Below are 26895 nucleotides of genomic sequence, written 5' to 3' on the forward strand. Positions count from 1 at the left end.
TTATCCTTTCACCTCAGTCAGCCTGTTACACTCAAACCTGACTGTGGCCTGCAGTCATCCCTCCCCTTGTTCTCATCTTATTGGGTATGCCACGCTGGTTGACCCTTTCCCTCTTGTCAGTCAAGCCACAGTAGCGAATCGGGGTGCTGCATATTGCTGGAACAAGGAAGTGGAGAGAAGGCTGTTGAGCCACTTGATTGTAAGAGCCCTGATCCTAACAGCCACCTGACAGAAAACTAATAATGTAAGCTGCCTAAGGGCCAATTTCGCTGGACACCATAGATTGCAGACTGATTCTTGAGATGTAAATTGCATGCACACGCACACATCAGTGCATTAATATACAAGTGCAACAGGAAGAAGAACATTTATTTGCTCCTGTTCACCAAACAATACACCTACAACACATAGACCCTCCAATTCACACAACCATACCATCCACTTTCCCTCACTGCATGCACCCATGACCGCTATCAGCCATGCTTTGTACCTGTCAAGTGCTGTCCTTTTCCTTGTGCCCAGAGCCCTGCTCACTACATGAGAGCTCTCACATCAAAGCTTCGTGGAGCCCCACACGCACAGATGAAACACCCTCTCATTCCAGCCGCCTCTGTCCCCGCTCCTGCACATTAGACACATTTCATTTCATTACAACGCCACTGGAAAAATAGAGGTGCCGCTGTCTTAAAGGGACACCTTATTTACTCTCACTCGCGCTCGCCCACATGTCGACATGCACGCACGCTCGCACACAAACACACACACACAAACACTATCCACTTTCTTTTTAAATAATGTGACTAGAGGGAAAGAGTGGACAGGAGGCACAACTGTTTTTCTATAGAGGTATCATAAAGATGCTATTGGATAATATTTCATCAGAAATTACAATCACATCCTCTACACACACACACACACACACACACACACACACACACACACACACACACACACACACACACATATATATATACATATAAGATAAATGTATTGATTTTTTTTGCATTTAAAACAGTTTACATTGCTTTGTTTGATGAGATGATGGAGGTTTCATCATGATGATGAGTCGAGCCCTGGTTTCCGTAGCAGCGGCAGCCTTTGTTGTGCTATCTGGTGTGGGACAGGCCGACAAAGGAGAGCTAAGGAGCATCCAGAGCGAGGTGATGAGGTCGGGGTGCCCCCCCTCTCACAGGGGTCGGGGTGATCCTCTTGACCGCTGGCCCCAGGGCAGGGGCTCAGTGTGGTGGTGGCACAGGGGCACCTGCGGGGCATGGGAAGAGACTTAGGCTGCATACTACAGCAGAAAGGCAAGACTGACCGAATTCTAGAGGAGCGTACGAGTCTCTGTCTGTTTTCTTCGAGACAGAGTGTGCTCGTGTAGGACAAAGGGAGTGACCTAGTGTTAGCAATGTGTGTGAGAGAGATTTAGTGATAAAAAGGCAGGGTGACCCAAGGTTTGGCAATGTGCATTTGTGTAAGATTCACACTTTGACAGCACATCACAATACAAAGATCGGTTTTTCCACGGCCGGGTGTTGTGTGAATGATGGGGAGTAGTTGGACTTAGCGGTAGCTAAGAAGCTGCGAAAAGACAGAAAGACATATCTCCATATATTTGGTTTTCACAAAAAAAAAAAGCTGCACACAATTTGGATGATAAACAGCTTTTTATGAAAAACTAATCCTGTGATACGTGAGGACATCATTGATACTCTGCTTTTTTAATTTGAATACCCTATTTTTCTAACAAAACATGTATTTTCTAGAGAAGTGAATTTAGTATATCCAGTCATAGGGTCACAGTAATTAGTTGTATGTGGAAGTTAAAGAAAGAAAAGAAGTAGAATCAAACCTAAAATGAATTCTATTAAAGTAAAATAAGCACAAAAAAATCTACTTGTCCTCTCCACCCGCAGAGCTCAGAGTCATATATTTTGTTGATGGAGACAACAATAAGAGGAGGAAATGACTGGACAGGGAAAGCACTGTTGCCCTGACATCAAAGCAGACCTCTTAGTGTTCAAATGAATGATGGTTTCCGACATAGAGGTGAACTTGGCGGCCCAGCTCCTCCAGACTAAGAACGCCAACGACACTAGTCGCCTTTACAGCAATGTTCTTCTGGGTGACTGGCCAACTGAAAGGGGTTAGTAATGTTAGGTTGGGTAGGTGTTGTTACCTCTCCAAAGCAAAGGCTACAGGGCACTCGGGGTTACCATAAGGACACTAAAGGCTCAGAACTGGGCTACTTGAGGTTGACATTTGTGTGTTTAAGTCTGGGGGGCATTATTGACCAGTAAGAGTTGGGGTAAGAGCACTGAAGACTAAAAAGGGTTATAAGCCATAGGGCTACCATTAAAACACGTGCACCACTGTTGCTAAACCATTAACTTTTGGCCTTGTGAACTGGGATTTAGGTAAGAGAAAAATGGGCAGCCCCAATGGACTCATGTTGTTTTATACACTTCAAATGTTATATATCTTTCAGTCTAGATTTGTATTCTTCTCCTTCAGCCTTGTTATACTTTATAAGAGACACCTGTTAACCATCATCCAGTCTAATCCAATAACACTGCCATAAATTTTAAAGTTTACAGAGCTTGCACATTCTCGGTTGTATTTTAAAGATGATAATATGATAAAGATTGATCGTTTTATTTCATGTATATTGTTCAGATTCTATTAGGTGAGTTTGATGTACTGCAGTGTATTACCCTGAAAATTGTTCATAATATAATTAGTATTAGTTTTTAGTAATGAAATTGCTCCCATAGGCTGAACTGGTCTTGTCAGTTATTTTATCAGACTACCACCAGTGGGCAGTGGCACAAAGCTGGTGTCTATCGGCCTAGAGTACATCTCTCTGCTTCTCCTTCCTTCTCTGTCTATTTCGGTCTTATCCTTTTATAATCCATCTGTATATCTCTCTGTCTTCACTGCTCTCTTTTAGCCTCACCGGCTTCTGTTGTTTTTTTCATCTGGTAATTCATCTGCTTGAATGTTCTGGTCTGTCTAAACTTCTTGCGTGCAGATGTCTCTGTGATGTCTGAAGCCTAAATTTAATCTTGCTAATAGAAACTCATTTATTACCTCTTAAACTTTACTCATGCTGTACATGCATATACGCACACATAGAAAGTGATTAAATACAGATTTGGAAGCATCATCTATATATTTTTTTTAATGTGAACCACTTCCTACATTAATGTCAGACTTGTTATGCCTTGTAGTAAAAAGCAAAACTGAACTGAAGTTTGTACCGTAGAAGAAAATTTATGTTTAGCACAAATAAAATTTTCTAAATATATTTATTGTGGTGTTTAAATTGTAAAAGCTAATAAGTTAAAAAATGTATATACATAATATATAATAATTAATTATTTAATAATGTCTGGCTTTCTTCACACAATGTTTTTTCTATTAAAAATATGTATAGAAGAGAAGAACCTTTGAATTTGAATAAGAGTGAGCGTAAGATTAATTTTAATAATCAGAAGACGTGAGAAAGTGTCAGTCGCTATTGTCAACACATGGTAAGTGCTAAGGGAAAGGGTGTGTGGCAGGTTTGATGTCAATATGCACAGGAGGGACACACACATGCTGCGTCAACAAAAGACATGCACATTGCAATAACACTTATTAAGGAATAGACGACATGTCGCTGTGAGGAGGCAGTGTGTGTGTCGGCGATTTGTGGGGAAGCCCGGTGAAGTTGCCTCTCTTAGAACTCCCAAAGGTCTTTTTGTCACACACACATATCTTTCGTGTCCCACAGTTTAGTGTTCATGTCTGTATTGGTGTGGAGTTAGAAAGTCCTGCACCCATAAGTTTAAGCCTTGGGGTGGGTGTGCGTGTGTGTGTGTATGTGTGTGTTCACAATGGGGGTTGTGTGTGAAAAGCCAGCCCAAAGTGAAACAGGAATCCATCCATTTCCTGCTTTAGTTTCAGAGTGCTTAGGACAATAAACACAGTTAATTAAAATGGCTTCAAAGTTGAAGAAGTCACTAGGCTACGAAAAAAACTTCCTTTCCTCTACAGTGTGCATATAGCAGCACATCCCTTCTGTTATTCTCTTTTTTAATAATTACATAGGCTCTTTCTTCTTCTTTTCCCAGTCTTTTTAAGCCCTTACTATTGTGGCATTTTATGTAAATCAAATATTTTCTTTTCACGTGAAAACCGTAATTCTTTCTTAAGGTTTTTTTTTTAATGCAACTTTTATCTGCGGTGCTGCCTGCAGAAGTTTCAAGTCATATTTACATTTGTAGCTAAGCCTTTCACTGAGTGATGGTAGGATCGATTGGGTCTGATATTAAGTGACACATGGCCTTTGGAGTCACTAAATGCTACTCACTTACTGAAACCACCATCCCTGAATTCCAATCCCCTAGTTACTCCTCAGGCTTGTCCCTGCAGTGACATTCTCTCCTCTATCTCCTTCGCTGCCATTTCTTTCAGTCTGGATTTGCATCTTTTCACCGAGTCATGTCACAATCTGTGTCTTTTAAGTGTCGTGTCGGTATTATTTGCTCATAAAGATCCACTGCTGGGCTCTTTGTTAAAGACTACGAACCACTACCAGACCAAGATTACACAGAAATGTTTGTGAGCTTCTTTTTCTTGTAGTTTACTCTGCATTGTTACATATATATTGCTGTTTACTTACCTAGTCGGTCTGACAAAGGGACTATCAGATTTTTCTCAAGAAAAAAAAGAAAAGAAAAGAAAGAAACATGTTCTAAAAAGCATTAAATTCTCATCACTTTTTAATTCAGTTCATAATTGTATCATGGAGACAAAACAAAACTAAATAACCGAAACACCTCAACATATTGGAAATTAAACTAAGAAAAAAGAGGAAACAAAAATCTGCACCCCTATCACACATATGTTTCTGTATATACACATCTACAAAGATGCATCTATTTATTGATATATTATAGAAATAAATGCAGATTAAAGGTTATCTCCTATATTTGTATTTCTATTTTTTCTTTTACAAATATTTTATTTTAAAAAAGTTTACGTAAATCGGAAATAGTCAAATACCATATAGTTATAGTGTTAATGGATAAAATATCCAACACTTTTAACACTTTAAGGTAACTATCTCACGATGCTCGTGCCTTGGATTTAACTCACAAATGTATGTTTCCTATTTGTTTTAGGAGGGCTATGGCGTGATGGTGCTCAACCCCAATGAGAACTATTTGGAAGTGGAAAAACTGACAAAGTCTCCCCTGCCCTCTCCGACGGAGACCTCCGACGAACCTGCTGAAAAGAGGGAGCGCAAAGACGATAAAGAGGGCAAAAAGAAGAAGGAATTTTATGAGAAATACCGTAACCCACAAAGAGAGACTGAGACAGAACGGATTCCTATACGAGTAAGTCCAAAAAAGGGAACGATGAAGATATGGAGAGAGGAAAGAGAAGAAAGAGAAGGAAGGCAGAAAGGAAGTGTTTGCAGAGCCAGGGCTAGAGGAAAAGATGATAGATGCTGATGAAAAGTAGACATGATGGTGGAGGTGGACAGAGTGACAGTTCTAGGGTCGTAGGAGGAGGTAGGAGGCAAGACATAGGTGAGAAAATGGATAGCAGGAATTTGGCTAAGTTTCGAAAGACAAATGTGGCAAGGGGGAGCGGGGAGGAGGAAGCTAGCTAAGGAAGTGAGGGAAGGATATGTTAGGTAACAAGGGATGAAGGGAGGATAGAAGGCAGAGGGAGAAAGAGAGGCTCTTGTGTGGTCAGCCTGTGTGTGAAGAGGTTGGCTGTTCTCCAGTCGCCTCTCAGTGAGCAAGTGTTAACCACATGGCTACCTCCCTTTCTCCTTCTTCCTCCCCCTCTTCCCCTCACTTTTTTTCCCCCTCTCAGATGGTGGGCTGGTCAGTGCAGCTCTGGCCCTTCACTCTTGTTGACCGCTGGGATTATTATCTCCCTAACACACACTGTGCAAACACACTGCAACATTCTTATCGTGCAACACTGACTGTGCACCCCTTAATCATACACATACGCATATGCATACACATACAAATACACATAAACACACACATGCTCATAAGCAGCACTCGAGGCGCCTAGCTTGGCCAGTTTACCTTGTGGTCAAACAAAGGAAGTGACCCATTGCATAAAGCTTCTGATGTCTTGTGTTTGACCCCTGCCAACAAATTTAATATTCATTGGCCACTTGAACAGGGTCCAGCCCAATTATCTTTTTCTTTTTTTTAATTTGTCATTGCCTAAAATCTTAAAAATTAAGGTCATGCTCCATGGCTGGGTCTCATATAGGCAAAGCGCCCTCAATGATTATATGAGTCTTCATTTGGTTGATGGCAGTAGCATCGCAGCAGTGGATGTACATTTGTGTATGTGGGTGGTGTTTGTACATGTGTGTAAGTGTATGTGCATGTGTCTGTGTGTGAAAGACGTCACTCGCTGGTGTCTGACAAGAGTTAGGGCTGCTGTGGGACTAGCGGGCGGTGTGTGAGCTGTCATCACGGGCTTTTTTTTCTCACCCCGCACCCTTCCAGCAGTACCTTTATACACGCTCTAATAAGGTATAATTAGCTGCTGTCCTCTCTTACTCTATCAGACTTTGCATGTGTGCTGCTTTCCTCATCATACAAGCGGTGAACTCACTCACTGACATGAAGATCTTTGTAAATGATCCATCGTGTCATTTCTAATAATGGTGCCAAACAAACCCGCATCTACTGTCAGCTCTATATTGATTTATTTTATAGCTGTATACCACGTGTATCTGCTGAGGCTTGAATGATTTTCATATCATGAACTGATCTCTTGCTTTCGCCATTTCAATTTTTTTTTGTATCTACTTGTATGTATCTTCTTTTTCTGTTGTCATCCTCTTGCCTGAGATCTTTACCGCTAAGTAATGTTAGCAGAGTTAGATCAAAACTACACTTCCAACTTAGTTTTCCTTTTACTACAAGTAAGCTGCAGTAATATTTCTGTGTCCTTATATTCAGCTTTGCTTGCTTACCCAGTGACGAATGCTGGCCACAGTCAGATATATTGAGGGGAGGCAGTATGAAGCAGTGGACAGTCTTCACATTCCCCATCCCAACAAGATGAAAGCAAGGACAGACGACATAATTAATGACTGGAAAAAGGAAAAGAAAACCTTCCATTTAAACCAAGCACAATGTTGACTTCCTTTTTTATTCAACTATTAAACTTTCGGCAACTGAAGTATACTGCTAATTGATTTAGCACTTCACAAAACAATATCATACTCACTCACTCACCTTGAGCAGGACTTAGATTTTGCTGCTAAATATACTTGTCTTTGCACGATTAACGAGTGAGCAGTTAGGATCTGTGTTGGTGCCTCTTGAATTTTGACCTTTGACCCAGAAGTGAGCAGGATGTTAGCGTGTATGACCTCGCCTTTATTGTCCACCCCCTCCCTTCGCCGCATCACTACTCCACTGCTCATCCTCTATCCGTCCAAGAGCAAGCTGTCACATGCACACATGGAGATATGTAAAGGCTCACACATACCAGCAGACAAAAGAGTAAAGAAGGTGAAAAGAGAACTGATAGCGTGTTTGTGTGCGCTTGTGTGCGCTTTTTTCCTTCAACTCTGTTGGTCAAGGTGGGTGGTGTATCAAATCAAACCTCTTTAGCAGGGTTGTTTTCATCTTTTTTTATACAGCACCCACCCAAGACACACTCACTCACCAACCTTTGTATTCGCTACACCTCACAGTCTTACTCCCGCTGGGCTGGCAGACCACCTGCACACAGCCATTCAGAAAGACACATATTCAATCTATAAACCTCTAGTCCTGGCAATATCATGACACCCAACAAGACAGAAGAAGCATCTTAAGCTTAAAATAACACCTGTCTTGCTCTGAGTTTATATTTGTGACGCTTCTGAAATTACAGTTTATCATCTCTTTTTTTCCTTCCAGTTGACTCACAAAGATTGACAGATACACACAAATACACAGCAGCCCACTGATAGAGTTGAGTTGATTAATACGCTTCCTTACACACATTGGTAAGCTCTTAACTGCTTTTAGGATTCTTACTTTTTAGCCTTGGGTTCATAGTGTGCAACCTCTCAACCTTATCTAATCCTTCTCTTCTCTGCTCCTCTAGATCACACACCAATGGGCCATGTTTAGGGGGATATTGGTAGAGGAGAAAGAAAAAGAGAGAGGGCACAGGGAGGCATGGAGGGATAGAAAGTCTGATCGGAGGGATGCTGATGAGGATACTGGAGGGGAAGCAGGTGGGGGGTACTTTTTTAGCACTTAACCATATAGAAGTTTGGGAGTTCACTTTACTCTGAATTTTAGCAGTAATCCAGTTAGCTATTTTCTGTCAGCCAAGCGGAGGAATGGCAGGAACAAAAGGCACATTCATGGGCTTAAGAAGCTTCCAAAGAGTTCACCCAAGGCTGGCTGGCTGGGATTAGGCCAGCAGGCCCTGGAAAGAAGAAGGGGAAAAAAGAGCAAAGAGGACAAAAAACAGAGCTTCGCCTTTCTTTAAGCACCACTTATTTTTATAAATGACTTGAATGCTTTTCCTTCTTTCTGTTTTCGTGTTTTTATGTTTCTCCTTTCAATGCTGTACATTTCTTAAATATTGAGAAAGAGAGGGAAAAAGAGAGGCCCTCACTCCAAGAGGAATTTAGGGTTTCAGATTGAGGCTATCCCTTCTTTTCCTTTACTTTTGCTATATAAGATTCACTGCAACCTCAGTTGTCACCATGATATCTTTGTGCTCTTCTCTAATATTTTTCACTCGTTATCGACTTGCCATAGTGGCAACTGGAGGTTTGTTTATTTTTTTAAGAATCTTATCTTATCTTTAATTTTTTGGTGATATCTTTTACATAACCTAGGGGTCTTCTACTACTGATCTTTTTGGATGCACGTAGTGTGTTGTGTATGTCGGTACATTTACTTTTTAGGTTTTTGTTTCTGAAGGCTAATTTTTTTCCAGTTGTAGCTGTCCACACCAATCAGCTGAGGTCATTGTTTGTATCTAGGAACTTAATTAATAAATTGCAATATATGCTACTGTAATAGTTGCCATAGCTCAAAACATTTAAAAACAAAGAAATATTCTATTTTGAGTGATGCATTGTGATAATATCATATGGTGGGATGTCTGGTGATTCCCGCCTCTAATTTTATGCCTTAATACAATTTAGTTAGGTTATATAAAAATGACACTTTACAGAGTTGTCACATGTTTATTTCAGTTGTAAAGTTGGATGATTTGCGCATTGACGTCTATGGGGTTAGACTTGTTTTAGGAGCCAGTGGTTTTGAACTGAAGTTTTGGCATTTTGGTTGGCTCCCTTCTTTAGCTCAGGAAGTTGCTGTTCGTGCTGTACTACAAATTCTCTAAGGTACATGCACGCAGATCTACACACAAACACACCAAAACTCGATCATAAACATTAAGACGTGAACACGTAAGTGCACAGTCTGACATTTGTATTGCGACACGGTACTACCATGTTTGTCTGTGGATTTTTGCTCTTTGTCACCTTCACCTATTTGCCCCATTTTGTGGTCCACAAGCAGTCATACAGACATAGTTTACCTGACCTTTGATCTGTAGCCTTGCCAAGAAGTGAGGCTCAGCATTTCTAAGGACAGGTAGGGACTTGATTAACCTCTGAACCTAGTCAGAGGAGAGGTCAGTGACCCGGGCAAGAGGGCAGCTCACAAGCTTGCTGCAGAGAGCAAATTGGCTGGATGCCACTTTTGCATTTGGGTGTGTATGTCCGTGTAAATGTGGCAGTGAAGGAGCTTTGATGTGTGTGCTTGTGTATCTGTTTTTATCAGCCAAGTCTTTTAGGTATGCTGCGTGTGGCATTTTTAACTTTAATTTAATTTTATATTAGAGTTGTTTACGGCAGTTTAGCTTTAACTTCTCAAAGTTTTAAAAGGGAAGGTCTGTTGGATTCAGTGCTGTTGGTGTGCTTGTGTGTGTGTGTGTGTGCAATTCTGAGCACACTTATTTAGTACACAGCATATGTGCATGCATGCATACCTGTGTGTTTGTGAGTTCGCTTGGGGCAGAACAAGTGTAGCTGGTCTCAGATCCCTGCTCCCAATCTTCTACTCAGGTCAACCATCAAACACATCCATCCTGCCCTCGCTCACACCTCCCCACCCACTGAGCTCCCTGTCTCTGTTTCTTTCCCTCTTTGCACACAACCCTGTTGTGGATACTGGCTGACCCGAATGAAGATATAGTCAGACACACACACGCTCACATACGCACACACACGCAGCACCTCAGGGTCATCCTGGAACAAACACAGCCTTGTCTGCCTGCCCGCTTTCCTTTGCCTTATGTCAATTAATGACTCGCAGTAATTTCACCTGACAATCCTGGCGGCAGCACGAGGCTAGCCAAGATGTCACAGTGATGACCTTTCTGGCCCGCAGACGCTCTTTTCTAATAAAGAATCTCACAAACCCACAGCAACTTCCTTTGTACTTTGTTAATGAGTTATTGATTTGAAACAATGCCCTGGCAAATATTGTCAGAGCAGACTGACCCTACCAAGGTCATGCTATTTTATTGTATACAGTCTCTGCACGGTAATCTGAACGTGGGATGACATGTACGCCGTAGTTTTGCTCCTTTCTCTGGCATCCCCTTCTCTCTTTCTCTCTCTCTCTGACTCTTTCTCTTCCCCCTTACACTGTATATCCCCTCATTGCAAAGTCAAGTAACACACCTACACATATATTTCTCTGTCTGTCTTTCTCTCTCTTCCCCACCCTTGTTAGTCTTGCACATGTTTTTCACCTCATTCTCCCTTTTCTCCGTCTCTTTCTCGCATCATTATATTCCCAACTCTCCATAGGTAGTATACCTGCTAATTACCTACAATGCCACAGTCATTATTTTCCCATCTCTGCCGCTAATTTGCTCCATACCTTCTTTTCCCCCTACTCTAGCAGACCCATCAGCTCCCAGACAGCTTCCAGCTCGCCTGAGCTCTCTGTCTGCCTTTAAAGAGAGAAAAGAATGAAACAAATACAGGAGGGAAAGAAAAAACAGGAAAACGATGGCAAAGGACTGCACGTCCCAGACATTGATTAGAATGCAATTGCAAACAGGTGTCGTAGAGGTCCGCTATTTAATTGTGTGCGCAGAGACATGTACAGAATCATGCACGCAGTCATTCACAAACAAACACAAACTAACTGATTCTAATAACCTCTTTGCTAATACCAAACATGTAATTACCTACATTGCTTATTTAATATTTAGTCATTAGCCCAAATGAAAACAATCCTGTTCTGCACTGAGCTGGACATATTAAAGACTGTAATGACTAGGGCTGCAGGTTGGTTTACTCAGTGTGTGGCCTGAGAGCATGAGGGGACTGAGAGACTGAGAGATTGGTCAGCCAGTCTTTACTGTGTTTCTACTTGTCAGTGAGAGAGCAAAAGTGAGTACGAGAGTCCTGTGTAATTTCACTAATTTGTTTTTTCTTCTTCCTTTGCAGAAAGACATTGTTGTGTGACCTGTGCGTTCTGTTGCGTTTAAATAATTCTTCAGCTTTCTCTGTGCTCTGTCTTTCCCTATACTTTTTTTTTTTGGACTAGAACCGTATCTGCCCAAGCAAAAGAGTCTAAACCCAATGAAGTTGTTTAGAGATCCCCGTGACACTGTCCTGACACTTCTGGCTTCCGCTGAAAGGTTTCTGAGTGTAAAAAGTAGAATGGCTCTTATCCACTAGATCCCTTCCAGCCGACCCTGCTCACCGTCTCCCACCTTGAAATTTCAGCTTCCTCAGACATCCGCTATCTTTTTGGACGACTGGAGAGGAGGAGCAGAAGGGAGGAGCAGGGAGGTCTGCAGTGGTTGTTTGTCAGAGTGTGTTGATGTTGTTAGATTCATTGTTTCCTGTGTTGGTCAGACACTGGGTTTGTGTTGGCGTTGAGGCTGTTATTCTGGCTGCAGTGCACTCCTCTCTTCTGCTCTCCTCTCCCTGCTTCTCATTACATTGAATAAACACAGGGCAAGTACTGGACCGGACAAACTTTTGAAGAAACCGGTGTGTGCCTACGCGAGTTTCAATCTGTGTGAATGTACTGGAGCATGCCTGTTTGTGTGTGTTTGTGGTACATGTGTGTGTTGTGTGCACACTCTTGGGTGCCTGCAATTAAGTATGGCTTTTGACTGGAGAGTAAGTCTTTATTGTGTAAGTAATGGAAAGAGCTAAATTGAACAATTTCTTGAAACTAGACAATTGGAAGGCACACTTTCAACAAAGGGCTAACAGTTGGAACCACTTATGGACTGAAAGTGGGATAGATCCTCATGCATAATGTTACTCTAATTTATTACTCGAAATCAGTGTTCTGCTGATTGCATAGCAAGATCTTGGCTAAAACCACATTTTGTTTCGCTGACTCATTGAAGTCATTTGTATTTTTTTTTAACGTGTGTGAATAGTTTGAACACAGTATGTTTTAAGCATGGAGTTCCCTAAATGTTTCTCAAAGTCTTTGTTGTGTCACTACCTACATTGCACTTTATTCACATGATTGATGTAGGTGCATTTGGATGAATGTTGGCATGGTTAAAGGTTTGTAATTCCCAAGTTTGAAGCTGGAAGTACATGTCAAACTCTTCTCACTGAGTAATTCTGCTAGACACACAATTGTACTCCTGTTATGTATCTCTCTCTCACTCCCTTTCTCACTCTCTATAACTTTCTGATAAAAAGCTGTCTTTCAGCATCTGGAGACTGTTTTGTCCTGGGTGTCTAGAGTTCGGATTTGTACTTTATATTCACTGAGGGGACAGTATGGATTCCTATATATGTGGTAAACACATAGTACACACTCTCAAATGTCCCTTGACAGCTATGGTTGAAGTGTGCTGGCAACAGGTGTGCAGTGGGGAGGCTGTTCTGACAGTACTGGCAGATGCACACAGATATACGAATGCGCACACATACACACACTCAAAGGCAGAGGAAAAAAATCTCTGGAAAATAAATAAACTAAGATACCGTGTGAGAGCTGGTGACGGGAAGCTAGTCTCACAGGGCAGCAGACTCCACTGCAGCAAATTAACTCTAGGAGATAATTGCAACAATATGCAAATGTTGTTTAGATAATTCAATACAATGTCATGTCAGGTAGTCAGTCACAGTTGCCTGATACTAAGGCAAAGACTGTATGTGCAAATTTGTGTGTGCGTGAGGTTAGGTGAAGGAGTCAGGAACACACCACCGCATGTTAAATCCTGCAGTGTTTTCCAAAATTATGAGTCATAGTATAGGAACAAATAAAGACATTTATCTTGTCCTCACATGGGCAAAAAACTAATATCGTGTCACTTTTACTCATAGCCAGGTTTTGCCCCATTGATAACAGCACTTTTGGACTTGTATAGGCGTTGGTATGTGTGCTACATAGAACAGCAAGCCATGTCTAATGTCTCTATGTCAGTGAACCTTGGGTGGAGAACTGATAAAATAGGAGACAAATGAGTGTGAAGAAGAACAGGTGGCATCAGTGAAGGAGAAAAGAAGGTAGAAGGGAAGGGAAGAGTGAAAAAAGGAGGCAGGCTAATAAAATGGGCTTCATAGATGAAGGGCGACATGGAGGAGAAGAGAAGAGGGAGACTTCAAAGGGCTTTGATGTCACAGCCTTTCAGACAGACAACTCTTCTTCAGCCAGCCGCCGCGTACATGCCGGAGACCACATACACATGAATGCGTGAAAAGTAAAGGCATAGCCCTGATGGCAGAAGGGCAGGGCAGAGCGAAGTTGCCGGCTCTTGCATCACGCTCTGTGAATGGAGGTTGGTGCTGACACTACAACCCCCCTCATGCTAATCTAGCGCAAACACAAACACTCTGACAGGTTAATTTACCTCTAGACAAACACGGCAACAAAAACACACATCAGCACATCATCAAATACTACAACCGCACACAGACTTGCACACACTGATGCACGTGAGTGAAACCATTGAATCAAATCACAAGCTCGATTACTTTGTACTAAAACTAAACTTTAAACCACATCTTTGTGTGCAGTGTGTGTGTGTATGAGTTGTGCGTTGAGCACATTCTTCTCAGTTACCACCTTGAATATTGAAGTAATTATCTGTCTGACATAATACAGTGTCCTCACACAATGAAAGCAGAATTGCGTTAAGTAAAAGGATGGTCTCTTAAGATATCTCCTCTGTCCTTTACCATAAAATTGCTAATTACTTTTTTGAGTTTGATTGAACAGTTTGACTCTCAATTAACAGATGCGGATTTCTTCTCCAACAAGCCGTGTGTTTGTTTACTTTAGGATATTATTTATGTATGCATAAGCGTGCCAATTAAGAGAAGTATGCGTGTAAATAATCAGGTTTGCGTTTCGTATGGCTACAGTTTCTCGTGTTGTTGAATCGCAGGATACAGGTGTCTTCAGTTAACACAGTTTCATGTGCAGTGTAACCTCTTGTGCGAATGCGCTGTTGATTTCTGTTGTGAACCAGACAGCCTGATAGAAAATCAAAGTCTGGAATCAATGTCACAAGTTCATTAATGGTTGCCCTTTTCGCAGCTGTACACTTGCTATTGTTCTTTCCAGTCCCAGATAAGCACTTACGTCTCAGGTTAATTAAACATGTCTTCTGGTTGCGTGTTACTGCACCTGTGTGTGCGTGTGCGCGCACAACTGTATACATGCAGATGAGATTGAGAAAAGATGTAGGGGAATTTATTTGTGGTACAGCATTGTGCTTGAGTGTGTGTTTTGTGTGTACGTGCATATGTCTCCTCTCTGTCGTCTTTTTTTTTTTTTTGACCTTGCCCTGGTGTCTTCCCATTATGCCTCTACTGGTGTTTAGATGGGCCATTGATTCAGCAACGGGGTACAAATTAAGATTTAAATGTTACGTCATCCTGCCTATTGAGTTTTACATTTAGGGCATTTGCAATATGCAAGACTTATTGATCTGTTGAAGTGTGGCTCTTTGTAGAAATCACCTCAGGCTACATCCACTTTTCTTTTGAATTTCTCTCTTTTTGGCTGGGCCTAGAGGGGCAGGTTTTGATGCTGTAGCATTAAAGCATCAATAGAGTTTAATAACTCTATTGATGCTTCATTGTCATTGGCTAGACCCTTCTTAAATGTTTTGTAGTTGCACAACTGGAGTTTGTCGGTAGCCTTCAAGCGTCAAGGATTTCTTTGAATTGTCTTTGTTATGGATATGACAAAGCATATTTTTTGTCTTGCAGGAAAACGGCTCCTCAGAGGAACATGTGCTGTACGTGTGGGACCACTTTGTGTCCAAAGCCGCAGCCAAGAATGTCTTCATCATGGCCCATAGCTATGGAGGACTGTCTTTCGTTGAGCTGGTGAGTGTTTTAGTTTTCCGCTTGTCTTTTCTACCTCCTACAAAAGCATGCACTGAAATGGACAATACACTCCTGTTAACACAAACACTATTGTACGTGTTCATGGAGAATGACCCTTACACTACTTATTCTCGAACACACACACAATAATACAGTGCTGTGAAAATGTATTTCCTGCTCTTCCTGATTTCTTTTTTGAAGATTTTTCACATGTAAATGATAAAAAATAACTAGAGTAAAATTGAGGGACAAAAAGTTATCCAAACCTATCTAACTCCATGTAAAAAAGTACCTTTATTTTTTATTTCACTAGCCACACCCAGGTCTGATTACTTACTGCCCTTTTGAATTAAAAAAATCACTTAAATATAACCTGTCTGACAAAATAAAATTGGCTAGAAGATCTGAAAAAGCAACACATCGCGAGAAACGAAGTCAAACAGATTCCTTGACATCTGTTAGTCTGAGAGGGTTACAAGGCCATTTCTGAGGCTTTGGGACTCCACTGAACCATGATGAGAGCCATTGTTCACAAATAGAGACAACGGTGGCGAACCCAAGAGCGTATTGACGACTTATCCAGGAGTTCCCAAAAGAACCCAGAACATCTAAATAACTGCAGGCCTCACTTGCCTCAGTTAATTTCAGAGTTCATGATTCGACAATAAGGAAGAGACTGGGCAAAAATGGCATCCATGAGAGAGTTCTAAAGTAAAAACCACCGCTGATCAAAAAGAACATAAAGGCTCATCTCACGTTTGCCAAAAAAAGCATCTTAATGATCCTCAAGACTTTTGGGAAAATATTCTCTGGACTGACGAGACAAATGCTGAACCTTCTGAAAGGTTTGAGTCACCATTACGTTCCATTGTAACATTCAGACATGGTAGTCTGATGGTCTGGGGCTGCTTTTCTTCTTCAAGATCTGGACAACTTGCAGTAATTGATTTAACCACGAATTCTGCTCTCTACCAGAAATTGCCAAAGGAGAATGTCAGTTTGTGCCCTGAAGAAAAGAAAAAAGAAGGTTTTGGAAGGTTGTTTAAAGTCCACACAGAAATACGATTGAAATGCTTTGGCATGAACAGACAGGGGAAAACCTTCCAATGTGGCTGAATTAAGCAACTTTGCAAAGAAGATGGGGGGAAATTTCAAATGCTGTATATTATTGCAGATGCTTGATTGCAGTTCTTGGCACAACCAGTTTAGGGGGCATTTGCGTTTTCATATAGGGCCAGTTAGGTTTGCATAACTTTTTTCGGTTAATGAATAAAATCACAATTTAAAAATTGCATTTTGTATTTGTCATCTTTGTCTACTATTAAAGTTTATTTAATGATCTGATATGTTTAATTGTTACAACTATGCAAAAAACCAAGATATAAAAAAGGGGGTAAATACTTGTTCACAGCACTGTAAAGACAAATACACAGTGATACTAGCATTGGCCACTGCAGGAATACAGTCACCAGGCTGACGATGTGTGAAGCTTGGTCAAAAGATTAAGAATAAAAGTGTGTAGAGAAAGAAATTACTACAACTATTTACTTCGTTTTACCTTTTTAGACAATCTGCTTCATCCCTATCTTTGGGTACTTCTCTGCACATCAAGAACAGGAGGGAAAGAAGGGAAAGGGAAAGTTGTCTTGATAAGGAAAGAATAGCAGTCCAACAAAAGTGTTGCTGAGATCTGCTGTGCAGCATGTAGATCTCCTTACCTTGACCTTAAGAGTGACAGTATATAGATCAAAAGATGGTGGGAGGGAAGAGAATTTGACAGAATGAATGATTCAAAGGAGAGGTTGAAAATAAACGTTTGGCTAGCTTCTTACCTTTATAACCCGGCCCTTCAGCTAAATGGGCCTGCAATGTGTCTTTTGAGGTTTAGACTAAGGCCTCTGAGGTTAATGTTTTATTTTCTAGTCTTAAATTTACTATGGATTGTGCATCGCATAATAATGATCCAACTCTTTTGTAAGTGTTTTAGTGAGAGTTACCAACTGCAATAATGAAGGTTATGTGCAGATAATAAGTGCAATATTACTGGGTTATCCTTCCCAAGTCATAATAGCCTTTAAGAGCCAACCTTAGGTACTATTTCTTGTTTGGTTTTCATCCCAGAGAAATCAAAAAGTGCCTTTACTAATATTTGAGTAATACACTGTTTTCATCATAAGAGCATGCTATTATTAGTACCTGTATCATTACTTTAGTACTTCTTAAGTACTAATCATTTAAGTTGTTGGAAAGTTGTCTACTAGGGTATAATCTTCCTGAGGTGGGCTACAGGATGACTATTTCTGACCATTCCTGTACTCAAAGCAGTCTTTCTAGCGTATAGAAAGACTCAGAGTTGCAGTAAATGTGTGAATATGGCTTTATTCTTAGAAACAGTGATTAGTTGCATTAACTGTCAAAATATGATTATGGTTAGTTTGGACTGCAATTTAAGAAGCTTGCTAACTAACACATTGCGCTAATTGTGTTTGCAGGCCTTTCTATGATCTGAGAGCAGAGTTTATTTTGCTTGTCTGCAGGTTTCTTGATCTGGGGAATCGCTGTTAGACTCAGTACAACCAATATTATTATATCTCTCCTTTTTACTCAGGAAGGAGAGGAGGAAAGAAGCTAAGAGGATAGGGCCTTTCATGGGGGGATGAAAGGTGGCCACTTGTCCCACTGGTGTTTTCAGGGATGTTTTCTTTTCTTTGTTTTCCTTTCACCTACTCTTTTTTTGTTTTGTATTTTGTAATTTTAATTTGGCTGCTAAATATTCATGCACTGTTTTGTCTGTGACAGCTTCACAATCTCTTGGGCTTTTTCACTGTGTGACGAACACTAGCTTTTCTCTCGATTTGAATCTTTCTGTCTTTCTGTGTTTCTTTCACTCAGACACTCTCACTTTGCGAGACTGTGTGCTTTTGTGATGTACAAAACATGCATATATATTATGTGCATATACAGTATGAATAAGTAGCATATACCAGATGCAGTATGGGGGAAAACAACATTAAAACAGACACTTGAAAGATTCTTGTGTTCCCTTTTTGTGTCAGGGTATTCAGATATGTTCTTATCAAGTTTCTGCTGAAGCCATCGTAGTTTATGCCTTTAAATGTCAAATGCTCTTGACCTCATCTCGACACTAATACAAACACGTCAAATCAAGTCCAGATTTTATTTGGACCTCCACCATGTTTGACATTGGCCATTTTCACACATGCAGTGCAGACTTTAACTTTCTAGACATTACGTGATGGAGGTGCATGTGACCACAAATGCCTGATCCAGCTGTTTCAGACATTTGTCTTTAACAGGCCAGCTACACAAAAACCTGTGTGATGTTCGATTGCAGCCATTTGTAGTGAAGTGAGAATCACGTAGGTAATGCTTTAGTAAGTTCACAGTAAGTAGGCATTGCGTGTCTTCTATAGTGTACTAAACCTTATTACCAGTAATAAAAACATAACCGTTGTTTGCAGTGTTCCAGCATGGTTCATGACATTTTCCAGACTTCATGTTTGAAAACCACTATGAAAACGTCTCCATACTCTTATCCTTACATCAATCTGTTGTGCAATCTCCTTGGTTTCACCTGTCCAAACGTTTTTATTCCAATATTAGACAGTATTTTCTTGTGAGATTGGACTTTTCTTATATTGTCCATATTTACATTCACAGAGGCATCTTTTGATCAGAGATCAAAACAGAATTCTGCTGTCATCCAGTTGAGTTAAATCTTGTGGATTTCTGTTATGGGTGTGTTAGCTCAAAACATGTTTATATTTTAGACTTAGCCACGCTTTGCTCTGCTTTGCACACTCTTGGCATTCTCTTGATGAGCTTAATGGCGTAGTCCTTCAAGGAGTTCCCAGAGATGCCGAAGCACTTGTTGGAACTTTGCCTTTACTTTGTGGTCCATCTCATCCCAAACCATCTCAATTGGGTTTAAGTCAAGTGACTGTGGGAGCTATGTTATCTGGCGCACCACTCCATCACTCTTCCTCTTGGTCAGATAGCCAGGAGGTTCGTTTGGGCTCATTGTCCTGTTGAAAAATAAATGATGTGGACTATCATTTATAAAGGCAAACCGGATGGGATGGCATGTGGCTGCAGGATGCTGTGGTAGCCATGCTGGTTCAGTGTGCCTTCAATTTTGAATAAATCCCCAACAGTGTCACCAGCAAAGCACCCCCACACCATCACACATCCTCCTTGCTTCACGGTGGGAACCATGCATGTAGAGACCATCCGTTCACCTTTTCTGCATTGCACAAAGACACAGTGGGTGGAAGATCTCAAATTTGGACTCATGAGCCCAAAGCACAGATTTCCACTGCTCTAATGTCCATTCCTTGTGCTTCTTGGCCAAAAAATCTCTTTTGCTTGTGGCTTTTCCTTAATAGTGGTTTCTTAGCAGCTATTTGACCATAAAGACCTGATTCACATAGTCTCCTCTGAACAGTTGATGTACAGACGTGTCTGCTACTTAAACTCTGTGTGGCATTTAACTGGGCTCTAATCTGATGTGCTGTTAACTTGCGATTTCTGAGGCTGGTATCTTAGAGGAATTTATCCTCAGCAGCAGAGGTGATTCTTGGTCTTTCCTGGGGCGGCTTTCCAGACTGACTGACCTTCAGTTCTTAAAGTAATGATGGACTGTTGTTTCTCTTTACTTAGCTAATTGGTTCTTGCCATAATATGAATTCTAACAGTTGTCAAATAGGGCTGTCAGCTGTGTAACAGCCTGACTTCACAACACAACTGAGTGCCGCAACCCCATTAAGAAGGCAAGAAACTCCACAAATGAACCCTGACAAGGCACACCTGTGAAGTGAAAACCATTTCAGGAGACTGCATCATGAAGCTCACTGAGATATAATACATAATTCCATATATCTTGCTTCATATATTTGATGTCTTCAGTATGTATCTACAATATAGATAGTAGTAAAAATAAAGACAAACCATTAAATGAGAAACTTTTGACTGGTAGTGTGTATATATATATATATATATTCAATGCAGTGCCCCATTGGGCCTGGAGCCTATGCCAGCTGTCATGGGTAAAAGGCGGGGTACACTCTGGGCAGGTTACCAGTCTTTCACAGGGCTAACACAGAGAAACAGACAACCGTTCACGCTTGCATTCACACCTTTGGCCAATTTAGAATTGCTAATTAATCTAGTCCATGCATGTCTTTGGACTGTGGGAGGAAGCTGGAGTACCCGGAGAGAACCCACGCAAGTACAAGGAGAGCATGCAAACTGCACATAGAATGGGACCAGCTGGTCGGTGGATTCAAACCCAGGACTTTTCTGCTGTCAGGCAACAGTTCTAACCACTATATACACACAAGCACACACGCAGAGTGCATATACAGTACAGAGCACTGTTGTGATTTTTTTTTCTGGACTTTTCTCTGCTTCAAGGAATGTACTACAGAAATAACATAAAAATATACACACGGGATTTAAATCAGCCACTATGTATTTCTTACTTGTTATTGCAATCTCTTACCCACAAGCATGCACACACACACACATACATGCTTGCACACATTCTGCTTAATTGAAGTGAAAGTACTCCAGTGGGATGTGATGGGAGGTGCGCGTGTGTGTGCGTGTGTGTGTGTCTGTGTGTGTGTGAGCTGGCAAGTGGAGACTGGGGCCTTGTGGGAAGAACCATTTGACACATGAGAAGACCAAGAGAAAACAAGTTGTCTGTGGGTTAATTACTATTCCCCTTTGCAGTTAATAAATACATTTCTGATCAAGCACTTCAAAAAGGCCTGCCATTAATTTCTCCCGCTCGCTCCCTGTGTAGCCAAGAATGTTAGCCCCTGTTTAGAGCACGCAAGTGTTTCACTGCAATTCAATTCTTTTAAAACCTTTCACAGTGTGTGCTGACCAATTATAGATATATCAAACAGTAAGTAACTGCCTCTGATTGAGAGACAGAGAAGCTTGTGCTACAGGGAGGAACATAGTTGCTCTTTCTGCACTTTGCCCTACCGTTTTCACTCTGTGTCCTTAAGCGATCACAGAATCCATCCATCCATCTCTGTTCACTGTTCCTCAGTTTCTCTTTCAGAGTCCCTAGGCTCTGACACTTGCTGTGATGCTTGGCCAGCCTGTTCCACCCTGCTCCACTCTGCCCCTTCTTGTTGTCTGTCAGCTGTATAGTTTTAAAGAAATATGGATTGTGTTCCCTCAGCTGCTGTCCTAAATTCCTTGTCCTTAGTCCAGCTCTTCTACAGTAACTACATAATAGAAGTTTTGAGCCCAGCTGTGAAGTACTATTTCTTTCTCTCCGTCTCCATGTCATGCACACACATAGAAACACACACGACCCTGCTTGTTTTGGTTCCACATTTCCATTGTGATTAGGACATTATCTCACACCAAACTGAAAAAAAGGAATGGACAGAGGAGATAGAGCCATACAGGATGTGAAGGACCTGCATCCATCTCTCCCTCCGCTCGGCTTGTGTTTTTTTCATTATTTTTCGTTGCCAGGAGTTAGGGGGGTGGATGTGTAAGTGTAAGTGGTGGTGGTTCTGTTGAGGAAGGGTTGTCTAACCCACACTAACCTTCCCGCTCACAGAGTGAAAAAGGAGCACTCTTATTGGATAGGACAGGGCATCATTATATAAGGTCTTATGTAAGAATGCATCTGTCTCCTAGTACACAAATGTGTGGGTGCCAACCAGACAACCAGCCAGCCACCACAACAGCCCCTCAAAAACATGGTTACAGATTTTAAGTGCCCTCTTTGAATACAGCACATACATACATTACATGCTTGCAGAATATCTTCGAGTACACTTTCTGTTTACGGCCACCTGTTTCCATCTGCAGTAAATATACATAATATACAAATATATTTAAGTTCTCTCTCTGGGTGGTAATTGTTTGTGCAGTTGTATATAAGTTGTGGCTGGGTGTGGGAAGGGTTGCTTGAGGGTTTTTTTATCCCCTCCTTATGGACCTAATTTTTATACCACAGTAAGCATTGTTTGCTGCACATCGTGGTATAGAGATTTGAATTTATAAGTTGGAAGTATGATTAAGAGTACTTGCATTCTCAGGCTTTCGGTTTCTTGCTTCTTTTTTGATATCTTTGAACTTGTACGCAATCATCTTTACAATACTATATTTGACATGTCAGGTCCTGCCCTGCCTGTGGCGATCAGCAGGGCTGGACCCAGACAGGTGTCTGGAATGTGGTGACAGGTGTTTTGCAAACAATCCTGTTTCCTGTTGTTACCCATTTTAAAACTCTGGAATAGATAATAATGATACTTTTGTTTTTACATGAGTGTATTCAAATGATACATTATAATATCAGCATGCAGTTTGAATGAAAAGTTGGCTCATGTACATTTCGAATGTCTTAATATTCGGTGCCCCTAAAGCATTTTTGTGCAAAAGATGAAACATGTTTTTTCAGCCAGATTTTTGTGTGTTCCTAAAAGCTTTTTGTGATGTCACAAATTCTTGGCGTTCTCAGTTTTTGTACTTTTAAAACTGTTCAGTGGGTTGAGGTGACCATGCTAGAAAATCCATGAGAGTTGCCAAGTTTGGATTCTTTGTGGTCCTCGAACAGTTTTTGTAATGTTTGGAGGTATGCTTAGGTTCATTGTGTTGCTGCAGAATTAATCTTACTCAACTAAGATGCTAAAGAAAGGAAATTTTTTTTGAGAATGAAGTGTTATTTTTCCTTGGCCAGGATGGAGTCATTTCAGTAAAAATATCCAGTGCCAACCTTCCTAGGCTTTAGTATTCCCCCCATTGTGTTTTATTGCCAGTTCTGTTACTTCCATAAATCTAAAATTGTGTTCATCAGTAAATGTGATTTTTTTTTTCCAGTTAGCCACTTCAAAATTCTTATCTTAGCCCATCCAAAGTATTTGGTCTTGCTTTACTTTCCCAAGCAGCGGTTCAGAAACCACTTTTTGTCCTTCTGAAACACTACTAGATTCAATTTTGAAGAATACTTTTATGATTTGAAACTTGTGTGAAAATTCAATATTTTTTTCACCTGCTGCAAAACAAAACAATATATTGGTATGATTGATGGTATGGTCACTTTTGCTCTGCCTTGGAAACAACTGATGTAATTTCCACAAAGTGTTTAAGTGTCCTTCACTGCCTTTCTCATAAACAGTCACACGAGCCACTATCTGACGCTGAGGAAGCCCCTCTATTCTTTTTGTGATGCGTTTAATTAGTTCTCATGCAATGTTTCTCACTACTCCAGTGCTACTTTGTTGGCATTGTTCTGCTGGAAACTTGAGACTCAGCCACATTTATAGTGTGTGAAAAATGACTGCATGAATTGGTCAAATCCACCTGACTGTTATCTGAATGTGTGATTAAATGGAACAACAACAAGAGGATTAAAGGGTTAGTTACTTAAAATGAATTTCTGATCTAAAGCTAGTTTTGAATTTATCTTCATTTCTTATCAGTATAGTATCTTAATGTTTATTTTTTAGCCAAGAAGCAATAATGTGTAAAAAAAATTATATATATATATATATATATATTCTTTACATGACATCATAGTTTAAGGTGCTCAAGGTTATATATGTTAGCTCATGAACTGTAATTGTTTATTGTTCGGCTACTTAGCAAAATAACTGCATGGAGCTCAGTTTAAGTTTCTTGGCATTTCACGCTTTCTTAACTCTTGACAAAGCTCAGCTGATTCTCAGATGTATTGGTGATGACCATGGCCAGCTAACATAGCACAAATATGAAATTATTGGATGTTTTCTCTTTGGTCAGTACTTGGATGTTTTTCTCGCTGCAGCCATGCATGCGTGCACAGAGGTAAAATTGATACCGATCTTATTACATTATATAAATCCCAGTCAGCCAGCAAACAAGTCGATTTCTCCAAAACTGTTGGAGCCTTCCTTTAAACTGTGTCAAGCTACACTCCACATTTAGATTTATCTGAAAGACTCTTTAAGGCCGGCGCAACCTTCACCTGTGCTCATGAACACACAAGCAAAAATCACTTAAATTTGTTGACAAAATCTCTGCTCTGAAGTCGTCCATTCGAAAATCCCCTCATCTAATGCTGTATGCACGTCTCGCCTGCCTTCGAAACTCTAAGTGCTTGCCTGTCTCTTGCTTCTGGAGGGGATGAAGAGAAGGTTTGTTTTTATCTCAAGGTTCTCCATAGCTGGCGGGCTTGCAAGCGGTGCAGTTGTAGAGCAGTTTCCTGCATGTATGTCTGTCTGCTTGTGCTTATATGTGTGCGTGCGTGATTCTGTGTCTTCTGCACGGGCTCTGTGTTTGTCTGGTTGCGTGTGTGTTTATGTGCTCGCACGTATGTATATGCACACTTCTGTGCGTCTCAGCCTTTGCCTGGAGAAGCCTGTATCGTCCTGAGCAGAACAGCTTGGTTAAGAGAGCAGCTATCAGCGCCACGTTAGGAGAGGAGAGGACAAGAGAGGAGGAGAGGGTGAGAGGCAATGATAAATGGCTGGGGCACACTAGCAGAAATTAGTGGAGCCGTATGCAAAGCTGTGGCGTTTTGTTTGATGTGAAACAAAAGGACCACCACGACAAAAGTGCCTGCCAGCCTGCACGGCAGGACAGCAGCCCTCAGGACATACACCATCTCCACTGACAAAGTGTGCATGTGTAATTGGATGTGTGTGTGTGTGTGTTTTGGTGCGCACTTGGGTGTGCACGTACATGTTAATGCATGGCGCTGTTTTCTTGTCCTGTCTATATTATGTATATTATCTCTCTGTGTGTTTTTGTGGTCTGGTCGTAATGACAGACAATGCCTGGCCCTTTGTGTGCCATGAAAAGATATGGTTTCTTCCTCTGTACAACTACAGCATATTTGCTCTATTAAGCGGCTGAAATACAGCCGTCTAATTTCTTTGTGAATGAATAGGATCTTAGAGAGCGCCTCTCCTCTTAACATAAGGATGTAAATTGAACTGTTTAAATGTCACGGCTAGCAAGCTGATTTGATTTGAATTGATTTGCTTGTTTCTGGAAAAAAAAAAGACCCCCCCTTGCCAAAACCTTAGCTGTGCTGGTTGCCACAGATAGACCAAGGTCTTTCTTTCCACCTCAACAACACATTGTAGGGCCCCTGAATTCTTCTATCTGCTGTGATTATGTACAAATGGCCTTCATTTGCCATCCATTTCAAAGCTGTAGTGCTGCATTGTGACAAGAGGCAGATGACGCAGACCAAATTACAGCGGGTTTGCTGCCTGAAAAGGATACTCACACAATAGGCTTTGTGAAGTATTCCCTTCAATACGTCGCCATTATTCTCACCTTTGTTGGTATTTCTCTCTATGTTTCAGGAGCATCTTTGGGTTCTAGATTGCATTTGTGGTGTTAGTGAAGAGTGGGGGGTTGAAAATACTTACCTCTTATGTCTCTTGTGCTATTCCTTCAATAATATCAACGGTAATTGATTTTGTGATAGATTCGTTTTTTTGTTTGCTTCCTAGGTTTGCTTTTAATTTCCTTCATTCTTAATTATGTTGTTTTATTGTTTTGAAGTTGCAGGTTAATCGAGATCTCAGGAGCATAAATGTAAAAATAGGGATATTTTTTGCCTCTAGATTAAACTGCCTTTCTCACTTTAGTCAGATTGTTTACAACAGTAAGCAGACGAGAAGTAGTCTAAATTACTACAGTTACCAAGAACCTTCCTAGAAAACACAGTTGCTCCCAGTTGCCTGTTGACTTTTTTACCTTCTTCTTTCCTGTTTTCTGCTAGCATCTGATATACATTTTAGTTTGTCTTTCAAACTGTCTTATTGGTAGCTACCACTAACTGGCCAGCTAACTAGTTAGTAGTTGATATCTTATGAGTAAAAAAAAGGCTTTTAAGTGCCATTGAATTAAACATTGATTAAAAAAGTATGTAAAACCTTTTTGAATCCCAAAGTTTCCTTCTGTTTTGCTACCGCCTTTCACATTTGCATTATTGCAGTCAGTTGTCTTTTTCCACATTTTTAGTAATTATCCGATGCCAGTCAGAGAGATTAATATAGAGTGTTTTTACAACACGGCAAAGATAGACAGGCAAGAGAAGCTCTGAAAAAAGTGATGTGTTTAATGTTTTAACAGCTGTTTCCCTGAACTTTGTTTCAGCTGAAGGGCTACTGCAGGTGTGGCTAGGTAGATGCTTATCTGAGACGTAGCCAGCTACCAAGGCCAATTCAAGGTACCAGACTTTTTACAATCTGGGGAATTTATATATCTTGTTTTGATCAAAAGTTTCCTATAGTACATTTAACAGCCCAGAGGCAGACAGAAGCTGTTGCTTTCACCTGAAGCTATGATGCTGGATCAGTCAATACACTTTAGGACTTCATTTCCTCAGTTCCCTCTTTCTCTCTGTATGTATGAAGGCGTGTGCGCTTTTCTCAACAGTTCGGTAAGCTGCTGTCATTTTATTATAGACATCTGCTTATAAGCAACAAAGTTGTCAGTTTCCTGAGTGCAACAGTTATCTT

General features: G+C 40.8%; 1 protein-coding gene across 1 annotated transcript in view; it reads left to right on the top strand.

Annotated features, from left to right (window-relative positions):
* arb2a (ARB2 cotranscriptional regulator A) overlaps positions 1–26895 on the top strand; it is a 162490-nt gene that overhangs the window by 55222 nt on the left and 80373 nt on the right. Inside the window, exons 7-8 of the mRNA XM_006784093.2 lie at positions 5169–5384; positions 15266–15385. Coding sequence (XP_006784156.2) covers positions 5169–5384; positions 15266–15385 — 336 coding nt within the window. The remainder of the gene's footprint in view (positions 1–5168; positions 5385–15265; positions 15386–26895) is intronic.

This window comes from Neolamprologus brichardi, chromosome 12 (genome assembly GCF_056152115.1).
Source record: "Neolamprologus brichardi isolate AB-2024 chromosome 12, ASM5615211v1, whole genome shotgun sequence".
NCBI lineage: Eukaryota > Metazoa > Chordata > Actinopteri > Cichliformes > Cichlidae > Neolamprologus > Neolamprologus brichardi.